Source organism: Rhinoraja longicauda, chromosome 33 (assembly GCF_053455715.1).
Source record: "Rhinoraja longicauda isolate Sanriku21f chromosome 33, sRhiLon1.1, whole genome shotgun sequence".
In the NCBI taxonomy this organism is placed as follows: domain Eukaryota; kingdom Metazoa; phylum Chordata; class Chondrichthyes; order Rajiformes; family Arhynchobatidae; genus Rhinoraja; species Rhinoraja longicauda.
In genome coordinates, this window is record NC_135985.1 from 1125113 (window position 1) to 1139476 (window position 14364).

Here is a 14364-nt window from a genome sequence, read left to right on the forward strand (position 1 = left end):
GTAACGTTTCAGGACAAGACCCTTCTTCAGACGGACATTTCTGAATGTCATTATTGAGTCTGAAGAAGGGTCTCGAACTGAAACATCACCTATTCCTTTGCTGCCTGACCTGCTGAGTTACTCCAGAATGTTGTGTCTATCTTCGGTGTAAACCAGCATCTGCCGTTCCTTTCTGCACACAACGGTAAATGATCATTTGGTCATTGTCATAGTATTATTACTGTTATTAAAGAAGAAAATAATCAGATAAAATTTTCTCATTAGTGATCTTCTATTTTAATATTACTGCACTTTTAGCCTCCAATGTAATTTGAAATAACAACGTTTCGTTAAAGGGGCACCCATCATATATAGTTAACAATCTATATTCATGAAATTGTGACATACATTATCATCCGCAGATATCTCTTTCAACAAATTACATTAAAACATTTATGGTGCATTGTGTGGCATTTAGTGGGATCAGTTTCCAAAATCAACGTGGACTTAGCAAGGCCTTTGTAGAGGTCCCTGCATGGTGAGGTGGTCGAGAAGGCTAGATCACATGGGATCCAGGGTGTCTAGCCAAGTGGAAACAAGAATGGCTTAGTGGAAGAGGACAGTAGTGGAGGGTTGCTACTCAGATTGGAGGCCAGTGACTGAGATGTGTCACAGGGAGCGGTGTTGAGTCTTCTGGTTTGCCATCTATTGTAGTGATTTGGATGGCGATGTTATTAAGATGGTTGGTAGATTCGTAGATCATACAAAAATTGGTGGGGTAATGGATAGTGAAGAAGATTATCTAAGATTACAATGGGATCAAGGTGAACTGGGGAAATGGGCCAAGGAACGGCAGATAGAATTTAACCTGGACAATTGCAAGGTGTTATATTTTTTGCAATTTAAATCAAAACAGGACTTCAGTAATAAATGGTAAGGCACTGGAAAGTGATGTAGAACGGAGAGATTAAAGGCACAGGTAAGCTCCCTGAAAGTGGCAGCACAGGTAGACAGGATGGTGAAAAAGGTGTTTGATTTCATCAGGGAAGTGAGAACAGAATGTAGTTTTGCAACTGTACATGTCATTGGTGAGACCACTATTGTGTGTAGACCTGGTCATCCAGCTGTCAGAAGATGGAAAGGCTGCAGAAAGGATTCATGAGGATCTAACCAGGTCTGAAGGGCTTGAATTATACAGAGAGGCTGGGACTTTTTCTTGGGAGTATCGGAGGTTGAGGAGTGAACTTATGGAAGTATATAAAATCCAGCAAACTCAGTTAGTACCTATCAGTTAATACTTGGGTCAGCTTTTAAAAAACAAACCCAGCCCAGCACTGTGCTAACATGGTGCTCAAGAAATCTCAATGCCTCACAGATCCCTCCCTTTCCAATCAGCTGCTATTTGTCGGTTAATGTGCAATGAAAGTGTGATCCGAGTATATGGCTATAAAGCTGCAGCCTTAAAATGTACATGCTAGTTAATTTATCCTGTTGTCAGACTCCTGGAATAATCGGGAATATTTTGCCTTAGCCTAAATCTAAGGATAAGTGGAAACACATTTTCAGCAGAAATGTTAGATATTAAATTACAGCATTAATAGGCAAGGAAAGAAAAACACATAAAAAAGCGACCTAGCAATTATACTTTGAAGCAAGGTTTTCTTTATGCATTAAAATCATATTTTTTATCAAAACATTAAGGCACATTGCAGCTTCACTTAATGTACTTCAAAAATTAGATAATAAGTCAATACCCTCTGAAAGGTTTTGTACAAGAATTGTTGCTCATATCACAGAATGGCTGGAAATGGAAAGCAAGTTCCAAAGTAAAGTTACTTCGACACAAAATGCTAATGCCAAAATATTTAAATCATGCAACACAGAAAAGTATCTTCTCGTTACTGAATTTCAATAGTCTAATACAAGAAAATGAAATGCCAAAACTAATCTTAAACTTTGCTCAGCAATCATTTTTGCTAGCTTGCTAAAGATTTATGAACATAAGATATCCACACTTGGAAGCAAAAGAGTTGCAATTGGTTACTGCTGCATTTTTAATCAGTACAATGTGACACTTGGCATTGAACCAAGTTCTACAGACTTGCTGCTGTGTGCAGCCAAGTATGCCGTTAACCACCATTTGTTTTGACTGTGGTTTCCATTGTCTAACTTTCAAGATGATGGATACAATCTGAAACAACAATGTCCTATATTTAGGCAACTCACCATGTTCCAAAACAAGCTTCTCTTTATCTGGTAAAACACAATCACTTCAGGCAGGAATTAATGAGAATGTAAATTGAGTTTGGAGGGAAGAGTAAAAATCTAATTTCTTAAATCCATTTTCTGAACTCGGGAGTACTTATGGTCATTTCTTTCAACAAAATAAGAACAAAATACTATTTTGTCTTCATGGGTTTTTAAACTCACAAAGAAACAATTTAAAAGGTTTCTGTCTTGATTGATTTTTCCAGTTGGCAAATTTTATTCCAGAATATTTATACAAGTCTCCATGACCTAAATGACTAAGTATTAGTTGTTGTCAGGGTTGAGATGGATTTGGAATATCTTTTAAATCTAAACACAGATTGCCTCGGACTTTTTTCCAAACAGTTTGCAATCCAGCAGTAGAACAGGTCGCTGAGTGAGGAGATTGCTCATGGGCTATGTTATTAAATTTACTGCTTATATCAGCACTCAAGATCTTCATACTAATTTCCCCCCAAAAAAACAATAGCCCTGATTCAAGACCAGCGGAGAGATGATAAACTCAACCAATAGAGGACATGGCAATAATATTCTCCAAATGCCATAAAAATGAATCGTCCCAATCCTGACCTCTCAATCAGAGTTGTAATAATCTCCCACAGGTCAGGATACATTTCTGTGACAACCACAATGAAAACCCAACTCCTGGTGCTAATAATACTCGAAGACTAAGGGCCTGATCTCCCCTGCCTTCTCACCAACCAGGCCATTCCTTATTTCCCCCACAGTCCTAATTAACCACTGTTCAAAGCTAAAGTCTAAATCCTTGCACAGAAAGAGACTGCAGGTGCTGTAAGTCAATCCAAAAAATGTCTGCTGAAGGAAGTGGGTCAGGCAGCATCTGTGGAGGTGAAGGGATGGTCAACATTTTAGGTGGAGACCGTGCATCAGGACTCCTGCAGGATGCTGTTTATAGGGAATGATTGAATTGTTGCAACAGGATTTTCCCAGTAGGGCCAGGGGTTCCCCTTTCCCCCAAAACTCTCCAAATCCAGAGGAGTGATCATATTGACTTAGATAGTCCTGTTTCTGAGCACAGAAGCCACAAGCAATGGTAGGACCTGGATTGAGATGTGATAGTAAGAACAAAACCCACCATCAAACTCCTCAAATCCTTTGGCAGACAGCACCGCCATGATGACAGCTAAGGCCCCAAAGTTAACAATGAATTTTATTATTTCTGAAGAAGGGTCTCGACCTGAATCGTCACCCATTCTTTCTCTCCAACAATGCAGCCTGACCCGCTGAGTTACTCCAGCATTTTGTGTCTATCTTTATTATTTCTGATTCAGAAATGCTTAAAAGATTTTTTTTTTAAATAAAGCATTCAAAGGTGTAAATATTGTCACAATATTCCTTCAAAAGGACAATACAGAATATTTTAAAATAATGACAAGCATTAAACAGATAGTTTTTTTAAAATGTGACTTACGTTATTCTTCCAGTTGTGCAGCCCTACAATCCTCAATCAAATAATGACATTTGCCGATCCTGCAAGCGTGACTGCTCGGATATCTCAGTGAGGTCCTCCTGTTACTGTGCTCCTTTGGGCATCCAGCAGTGGAGAGAAACCAGAGCACAGCTGACAGAGCTCGCCAACAAGTTCTGGATCTCCCCATTCACGCACAAGTCCAGAACCTACCAACTTAATGCTGAGACAAGCCGACAACTCTGTGTGGAATTGCCAGCAAAACCCAAAAGAAAATACAGCCGTAAGGTGAACGAACGGCTGACCTGCTCGTGGTTTAACTGTTTAGCTCAGGAGGAGGGAGATACGTGAGGCTGTCCTCTAAGAGCACCAGACCCAATCGCTTTTTTTGAACAATTACTCAAGGTTGTTATTTAAGGGCAACAACGATGGAATGATGCATTGCTATGGCAACATCCTCATTACAGGCACCAGCATCTGTACGGTTCCATCATTATCCAAGTAGGAGACCGCCTGAATGTCCATCATCTGGGCTTTGACAAGTACTGACAACTGTTGGACTGACCACAGCCGAATCTGCTTTTATCACCGTCAGCTTAATTTCAAAATATTGGCATAGCACAACAATTAATGCCAAAAGTCTCAAGTGCTCCACAAATTAGTTTTAGTTTAGTTTAGAGATACTGCGCGGAAACAGGCCCTTTGACCCACCGAGTCCGTACTGACCCACGATCCCCACACATTAACAATATCCTACACACACAAGGAACAACTTACATATACACCAAGCCAATTAACCTACAAACCTGAGGTAGACACAAAATGCTGGAGTAACTCAGCGGGTCAGGCAGCATCTCTGGAGAGAAAAAATGGGCAACGTTTCAGGTCGAGACCCTTCTTCAGACTAATGTCAGGGGAGGGGGCAGGACAAAGATAGGATCTAGTAGGAGACAAGAAGACTAGTGAGAGAACTGGGAAGGGGAGGGGATAGAGAGGGAAAGCAGGGACTATCTGAAGTTAAAGAAGTCAATGTTCATATCGCTGGGGTATAAACTGCCTAAGCGAAATATGAGATGCTGTTCCTCCAATTTGCGTTGGGCCTCACTCTGACAATGGAGGAGGCCCAGGACAGAATGGGCAGATTGGGAATGGGCGGGGGAGTTGAAGTGCTGAGCCACCGGAAGATCAGGTTGGTTAAGGCGGACTGAGCGAAGGTGTTGAGCGAAACGATCGCCGAGCCTGCGCTTGGTCTCACCGATGTAGAGAAGTTGACATCTGGAACAGCGGGTACAATAGATGAGTTTGGAGGAGGCGCAGGTGAACCTCTGCCTCACCTGGAGAGACTGTTTGGGTCTTTCTTTCCTACACAATCTACAAACCTGAACGTCTTTCGAGTGTGGGAGGAAACCGAAGATCTCGGAGAAAACCCACACAGTCATGAGGAGAACATACAATCTCCATACAGACAGCACCAGTAGTCGGAATCGAACCCGGGTCTCCGGTGCTGCAAGCACTGTGCCACCGTGACTGCCCTTAAATAAAGTAGCACCTCCCAGATAACCTGGTGGCAGCAGCCACAGAGTGCTCACAGTACTATATCATATATCATATATATACAGCCGGAAACAGGCCTTTTCGGCCCTCCAAGTCCGTGCCGCCGAGCGATCCCCGTACATTAACACTATCCTACACCCACTAGGGACAATTTTTACATTTACCCAGCCAATTAACCTACATACCTGTACGTCTTTGGAGTGTGGGAGGAAACCGAAGATCTCGGAGAAAACCCACGCAGGTCACGGGGAGAACGTACAAATGCTGTATGCTATAATTAGCACCTCTGATGAGGCTTCTTTCTCAAAAATAAACATCAAGACCAGTTGGTTGAGATTATCCATGATATCCAGGAGATTCATTAGCTGCAAATGTAAGTGTGAGGTGTTCCCGGAGTAAAAACGTCGCCCCATCTCAAGGGAAAAGCAGCAGCTCGACAAGCTCATGTCCAACACAAAGATCAGAGGCATACAGAACAGATGGTGGGACGAGTGATCCACAACTCATGGTTTGCTCAGGATTTTCAGGGCTGTCATTACCAGTTAGAGGTTAGACAACCCAGCGATCATCCGGCTGAGAGCCCAGAACAACAGAGAGCACAGAGAGCACACCCCAACAATGACGAGGCAAGCACAAAGTAGTCCTAGACAATGACGCCGTTTCCCCGTATACATCCCACAGCTAACTACTTGGTCCAGTCTCACTAACACCCCAGGCTACCAGGAAGCTGAAATGACTATATATATATGTCAACTGCCAAAGTTCTAAAACTCAACAGATAGGAAATTAATAAGAAGTCAATGAAGACAATGGAGAAGAAAGAGAGAATTTTTATAGATGAGACATGAAACCAAATTTCTGTCTGCTTCGTATTTAAAGAATAACAACTGCTTCCAACTTCCTTATGGTGTTGCTCTCTCAACCAAAACAATCACATTTCTATATTCTCACATTACTACAAAAAAACAGCTTTTAGTTTCATTCATTGAAACTAAAATTGCACATTCATTGTTAATCTCATCTGCAATATATTTAAAAACTAAACATTCAAGTAGAATAAAAACAGAAAAAGCCAGAAACCTTCAGCAGGTCCAACAACATTTCTGAAGAAAAAAAGTTACTATTATAGAGTCACAGAGCCATACAGCACAGAAACAGGCCCCTCACACAGCACAGAAACAGGCCCCACACACAGCAGAAACAGGCCCCTCACACAGCACAGAAACAGGCCCCTCACACAGCACAGAAACAGGCCCCTCACACAGCACAGAAACAGGCCCCTCACACAGCACAGAAACAGGCCCCTCACACAGCACAGAAACAGGCCCCACACACAGCAGAAACAGGCCCCTCACACAGCACAGAAACAGGCCCCTCACACAGCACAGAAACAGGCCCCACACACAGCACAGAAACAGGCCCCACACACAGCACAGAAACAGGCCCCACACACAGCACAGAAACAGGCCCCTCACACAGCACAGAAACAGGCCCCACACACAGCAGAAACGGGCCCCTCATACAGCAGAAATAGGCCCCTCATACCACACAGAAACGGGCCCCTCATACAGCAGAAACGGGCCCCTCACACAGCACAGAAACAGGCCCCTCACACAGCACAGAAACAGGTCCATCACACAGCACAGAAACAGGCCCCTCACACAGCACAGAAACAGGCCCCTCACACAGCACAGAAACAGGCCCCTCACACAGCACAGAAACAGGTCCATCACACAGCACAGAAACAGGCCCCTCACACAGCACAGAAACAGGCCCCTCACACAGCACAGAAACAGGCCCCACACACAGCACAGAAACAGGCCCCTTATACAGCACAGAAACAGGGCCCCTCAAACAGCACAGAAACAGGCCCCTTATACAGCACAGAAACAGGCCCCTTATACAGCACAGAAACAGGCTCCTCATACAGCACAGAAACAGGCCCCTCATACAGCACAGAAACAGGCCCCTCATACAGCAGAAATAGGCCCCTCACACAGCACAGAAACAGGCCCCTTATACAGCACAGAAACAGGCCCCTCACACAGCACAGAAACAGGCCCCTTATACAGCACAGAAACAGGCCCCTCACACAGCACAGAAACAGGCCTCTCAGCCTAACACACCCATGCCAACCAAGATGCCCATCTAAGCTGGTCCCATTTGACAGTGTTGGGCTCATATCCTATTAAACTTTTCCTATCCATGTACCTGACTTATAGACAACTTTCATCGGACATTGTCTGATCTGTGAAGTATTTCACACAGTTTCTGTTTTTATTTCAGACTTACGGCATCTGCAGTTTTTGAGTTTTAATTTTTGCAAAATAATAACATCTATCATCAATGAACTCTTTCAACAATCTGTAAAACAAGGAACATCATAGAGTTGGAAAGGCTAGCACAATGTGCAAGGAATGCTTTCTTTGAAAGAATAAAAATGTTCCCAGCAGAAGCAAAACTACCTAGAAATTAGATCAAAAAACAGATTTTTTGGATTTTCCCCAAGGTATGCGAAGAATCGCCACATAAAGGGCGCTGACAAAGTTACAATGTATTCCAAACTATTTTAAACACATTCCACTTGTGGTCCCCCTTAGCTCTCAGTGGTCACCCCCACGCCGGGTCCTCCTTTATTCACCCTCACGGCAGTTCCCCCCACCACATACGTTTGTTACAAAACCTGTGATAACTGTTTATCCGAGAGGCAAATTATCAAATGGATAAGGAAACTGAAAATGGTCTTGTGCAAAGACTATGCAAGACAATGAACATCACCTACCTTGGCTTATTCTGGGGTATACCCTTGGAGTCAACTGCAAACATCTTGCAAATAAATACAATGACCGGAGCTGTCCCATCACTCTTGCATTCAAGAAATGCTAAACATGTTAAAAGACAGAATGAAAGGTGTCATTGCTTCAATAAATCAAGGATGGCATTGCTTGTGCTTGAAATCCAAGCAAGTAACTACAACAGATTAACCTCAACATCACTTCAAAGTTACATTGTATATTTCTTTACCAACAAGTGTAGATCAGTTTTTAATAGGCCAATTGCATTTCACGATAATAGTGCCACATTTTTTAACCGATTTTCTCTTAAAATATGCATTTTGAAATAAAGATTCAGAGTTTTAAAATAGATTTTTTTTTAACCATTTTCAAATCAGTTACCACTGGAAATGAAAGAGAAGCAAAATACAATTTAATTGCTGGCTTAATCTAGAATTCACAAGAGCATAGTTGTCCAAATAAGTGAAATAGAGATAAAACAGTAAGTCTGTGTTATATCAAGTATTGTGGCTGTGTTTAAAATCAAGCTTGACATAGCTCGGTCAATTGCTGAACTCAGCAAGACTGGTTCACTTATTAAAAACAGACCGGTTCTTAATACAGCAATATTTGGTCATCTTCCAGTGCATAATCAGGCTGAGAGGAAAAATGCACACATCTACCAATCAATTTTATGAGAAATTAATTAAAAATTCAGTGGTTCTCAAACATTCTGGCTTGGCCTTTCGAGTCACCTTGACCTCCGATGCATTCCTTCAATCTGACCCTTTAATTGAAACTCTGAAGACCGGGAACAAAAAGAATTCAGAATGGGATGAGACAAACCAACCTGATGATTAACGTTATCATGTCCAAAGTGTTCATCTGAGAGCAAACCGTAAGAAAGAAAGGGCAACTATTTGCAGCAATATTCTGAGTTGGTGAAAAAACTTCAAGGGTCAGAGATATAAAAAATGTTAGTTTATTTCATCTTATATTAAGAATTTAACCTTCGAGAATCAAAATAAATCATGGTGAAGATTTGGAACCATGCACAAACCTTCAGTAGTCACAGGTTTTTCACTGCAACACTGCACTATAGCCATAAGTATCAAATTATCTCTACAACACAGATACAGCAATGAGAAGTATGGCTGTCACTTTATAACACTGGTGTACAGTAAACATAGAAACATAGAAAATAGGTGCAGGAGTAGGCCATTCGGCCCTTCGAGCCAGCACTGCCATTCAATATGATCATGGCTGATCATCCAAAATCAGTACCCCGTTCCTGCTTTTTCCCCATATCCCTTGATTCCGTTAGCCCTAAGAGCTAAATCTAACTCTCTCTTGAAAATATCCAGTGAATTGGCCTCCACTGCCTTCTGTGGCAGAGAATTCCACAGATTCATAACTCTCTGGGTGAAAAGGTTTTTTCTCATTTCAGTCCTAAATGGCCTACCCCTTATTCTTAAACTGTGACCCTTGATTCTGGACTCCCCCAACATCGGGAACATTTTTCCTGCGTCTAGCCTGTCCAATCCCTTAAGAATGTTATAGACAATAGACAATAGGTGCAGGAGTAGGCCATTCAGCCCTTCGAGCCAGCACCGCCATTCAATGCGATCATGGCTGATCACTCTCAATCAGTACCCCGTTCCTGCCTTCTCCCCATACCCCCTCACTCCGCTATCCTTAAGAGCTCTATCCAGCTCTCTCTTGAAAGCATCCAACGAACTGGCCTCCACTGCCTTCTGAGGCAGAGAATTCCACACCTTCACCACTCTCTGACTGAAATAGTTCTTCCTCATCTCCGTTCTAAATGGCCTACCCCTTATTCTTAAACTGTGGCCCCTTGTTCTGGACTCCCCCAACATGTTTCCGACTTGTTGGAACGTGTCCAATCCCCTAATTATCTTATATGTTTCAATAAGATCCCCCATCATCCTTCTAAATTCCAGTGTATACAAGCCTAATTGCTCCAGCCTTTCAACATATGACAGTCCCGCCATTCCGAGAATTAACCTAGTGAACCTATGCTGCACGCCCTCAATAGCAAGAATATCCTTCCTCAAATTTGGAGACCAAAACTGCACACAGTAATCCAGGTGCGGTCTCACCAGGGCCCGGTACAACTGTAGAAGGACCTCTTTGCTCCTATACTCAACTCCTCTTGTTATAAAGGCCAACATTCCATTGGCTTTCTTCACTGCCTGCTGTACCTGCATGCTTCCTTTCAGTGACTGATGCACTAGGACATCCAGATCTCGTTGAACATCCCCTCTTCCTAACTTGACACCATTCAGATAATAATCTGCCTTTCTATTCTTACTTCCAAAGTGAATAACCTCACACTTATCTACATTAAACTGCATCTGCCATGTATCCGCCCATTCACACAACCTGTCCAAGTCACCCTGCAACCTTATTGCATCTTCCTCACAATTCACACTACCCCCCAGCTTAGTATCATCTGCAAATTTGCTAATGGTACTTTTAATCCCTTCATCTAAGTCATTAATGTATATCGTAAATAGCTGGGGTCCCAGCACCGAACCTTGCGGTACCCCACTGGTCACTGCCTGCCATTCCGAAAGGGACCCATTTATCCCCAATCTTTGCTTTGTGTCTGTCAACCATTTTTCTATCCATGTCAGTACCCTACCCCCAATACCATGTGCTCTAATTTTGCCCACTAATCGCCTATGTGGGACCTTGTCGAAGGCTTTCTGAAAGTCGAGGTACACCACATCCACTGACTCTCCCCTGTCAATTTTCCTAGTTACATCCTCAAAACATTCCAGTACATTTGTCAAACAGGATTTCCCCTTCGTAAATCCATGCTGACTCGGAATGATCCTGTTACTGCTATCCAAATGCTCAGCAATTTCGTCTTTTATAATTGACTCCAGCATCTTCCCCACCACTGATGTCAGACTAACTGGTCTATAATTACCCGTTTTCTCTCTCCCTCCTTTCTTAAAAAGTGGGATAACATTTGCTATCCTCCAATCCACAGGAACTGATCCTGAATCTATAGAACATTGAAAAATGATCTCCAATGCTTCCACTATTTCTAGAGCCACCTCCTTAAGTACTCTGGGATGCAGACCATCAGTCCCTGGGGATTTATCAGCCTTCAATCCCATCAGTCTACCCAAAACCATTTCCTGCCTAATGTGGATTTCCTTCAGTTCCTCCATCACCCTAGGTTCTCCGGCCCCTAGAACATTTGGGAGATTGTGTGTATCTTCCTCAGTGAAGACAGATCCAAAGTAACGGTTTAACTCGTCTGCCATTTCTTTGTTCCCCATAATAAATTCCCCTGCTTCTGTCTTCAAGGGACCCACATTTGCCTTGACTATTTTTTTCCTCTTCATGTACCTAAAAAAACTTTTGCTATCCTCCTTTATATTATTGGCTAGTTTACCCTCGTTCCTCATCTTTTCTCCCCGTATTGCCTTTTTAGTTAACTTTTGTTGCTCTTTAAAAGAGTCCCAATCCTCTGTCTTCCCACTCTTCTTTGCTATGTTATACTTCCTCTCCTTAATTTTTATGCTGTCCTTGACTTCCCTTGTCAGCCACAGGTGTCTCTTACTCCCCTTAGAGTCTTTCCGCCTCTTTGGGATGAATTGATCCTGCAACCTCTGCATTATTCCCAGGAATACCTGCCATTGCTGTTCTACCGTCTTCCCTGCTAGGGCCTCCTTCCAGTCAATTTTGGCCAGCTCCTGCCTCATGCCTCTGTAATCCCCTTTGCTATACTGTAATACTGACACTTCCGATTTTCCCTTCTGCCTTTCCATTTGCAGAGTAAAACTTATCATGCTGTGATCACTGTTTATATGTTTATATATATATATATGATACTGTACTCTGCTAGTACAGATGGTTACAGAATTTTCAATATTTCTCTGGCACTGGTAGGTACAAGTCTGTCACTAGTCTGTCACTGGGCAGCACAGTGGCACAGTTGCTGCCTTACAGACAGTAGCTCTACTGCTTAGCCACCGTGCTGCAAAAGATTCTTTGAATTACCAGTACCACCAATGATCTTAGTCCCAGATTTTACTCCTATTGCCGAAGGGTACACACGGACATGAACTCCAGCGATTGCCAGATAAAGCATATGTTAAAGCATAGGGTTGGCCAGGAAAGAATGGTGTCCATTTTCCTAGTTTCGGGGCTTGAAAAGTATGTTCCTTCCAAAGAAGATGTTGAACAGCTTGCTGTATAAAGAACCCTTTTTTTCCAATAGCCTGTAAAGCTGCCTTGAGTTAGTTCACCACTAAGTGTAATTGCACCCAATTTGAGGACCATGGCTCCAGCAACAATTTTAGGAAAGGTTAACGAACAGTTCCTATAATGTACTTTCTTCTTCCACTTACTTAATTGAGTCCATTGTTCACAATTACAAGGAAGAGTTTAACACATTGACCCTGTAACACTCCTGGCGTCTGGGATTATCTGCAGCCCTGCCCACAAAAAGTCCCAGTGTTAGCAAACGTACTCCACATTCTCCTATAAGTTTAGATGAACATTCCATCTACAACTCCCCAGACCACATTATATGACACCTTATTTCATATGCAACTATCCCCCTTAATCTTCCCTTGCCATCTATCTTTTCCTTTCTCTGTGTCTAAAAACAATTGTAATCATGTATTGCCTTTCTGCTGACTGGGTAGCAGGCAACTAAAGCTTTGCACTGTACCTCGGTACTGAACTGGACTTGTGTTGTGTTAAAATATCAACACGTTGCTGCTGAATAAATTCAAATTAACTTCAAATTCAAATCAACTTTCAAAACTAGTTTTTAAAACAATCAATTTATTTTCCGTGGCATTTGCATGTTAAAACAGTTAACTGCAAGGCTCGGTGTTGGGACCGCAGCTATTTACAATATACATTAATGACTTGGATGAAGGGATTAAAAGTATCATTAGCAAATTTGCAGATGATACAAAGCTGGGTGGTAGTGTGAACTGTGAGGAAGATGCTATGAGGTTGCAGGGTGACTTGGACAGGTTGTTGAGTGGGCGGATGCATGGCAGATGCAGTTTAATGTGGATAAGTGTGAGGTTATCCACTTCGGTGGTAAGAATAGGAAGGCAGATTATTATCTGAATGGTGTCAAGTTAGGAAAAGGGGACGTACAACGAGATCTGGGTGTCCTAGTGCATCAGTCATTGAAAGGAAGCATGCAGGTACAGCAGGCAGTGAAGAAAGCCAATGGAATTTTGGCCTTCATAACAAGAGAAGTTGAGTATAGGAGCAAAGAGGTCCTTCTGCAGTTGTATCAGGCCCCAGTGAGACCGCACCTGGAGTACTGTGTGCAGTTTTGGTCTCCAAATTTGAGGAAGGATATTCTTGCTATTGAGGGGGTGCAGCGTAGGTTTACTAGGTTAATTCCCGGAATGGCGGAACGGTCATATGTTGAAAGACTGGAGCGACTAGGCTTGTATACACTGGAATTTAGAAGGATGAGAGGGGATCTTATCGAAACATATAAGATTATTAAGGGGTTGGACACGTTCCAACAAGTCGGAAACAGGTTCCCGATGTTGGGGGAATCCAGAACCAGGTGCCACAGTTTAAGAATACGGGGTAGGCCATTTAGAACTGAGATGAGGAAAAACTTTTTCAGTCAGAGAGTTGTGAATCTGTGGAATTCTCTGCCTCAGAAGGCAGTGGAGGCCAATTCTCTGAATGCATTCAAGAGAGAGCTAGATAGAGCTCTTAAGGATAGCGGAGTCAGGGGGTATGGGGAGAAGGCAGGAACGGGGTACTGATTGAGAATGATCAGCCATGATCACATTGAATGGTGGTGCTGGCTCGGAGGGCCGAATGGCCTACTCCTGCACCTATTGTCTATTGTCTATAAAACCAAATGCATTTTCTTGGTTCATTAACTGTCTGGTAACTAGTGCTAAATGATTTTCAATCAGAGCTATTGAAATTAAGTTGTGGGCATTATCAGGTTGCCAGAGGCTTAGTTTAATATCAATAACATGTAACATTCACTTTCATTCCACACCAAACAGTATCTTCAATGTCTTGATTATGGAAATTAGCAGATAGGGAATAGAGAGAATATAAATTCTGATTCAATATTTATAAACGCGCTGCTATGATCTACATTTTTAATTTAAATGGTAATGAAAGGGAAAAATAATGTGCTAAAAAATACATTTTATTACGAAAGTAAAACTTTATTCCAGTTTACCTAACCGATGTTGGGGGAGTCCAGAACCAGTGGGCACAGTTTAAGAATAAAGGGTAAGCCATTTAGGACTGAGATGAGGATTTTATTTTCACCCAGAGAGTTGTGAATCTGTGGAATTCTCTGCCACAGAAGAC

General features: G+C 42.4%; 1 protein-coding gene across 4 annotated transcripts in view; it reads right to left on the reverse strand.

The window, feature by feature from the left end:
• efl1 (elongation factor like GTPase 1) overlaps window positions 1–14364 on the reverse strand; it is a 187258-nt gene that overhangs the window by 112738 nt on the left and 60156 nt on the right. For 3 of the 4 annotated variants that reach the window (XM_078427282.1, XM_078427281.1, XM_078427283.1), the window contains exons 12-13: window positions 8013–8112; window positions 7523–7594 (exon numbers count right to left, since the gene is read on the reverse strand). In XM_078427282.1, the coding sequence (XP_078283408.1) occupies window positions 7523–7594; window positions 8013–8112 (172 nt within the window). The remainder of the gene's footprint in view (window positions 1–7522; window positions 7595–8012; window positions 8113–14364) is intronic. The other variant, XM_078427284.1, reaches the window with a different exon arrangement.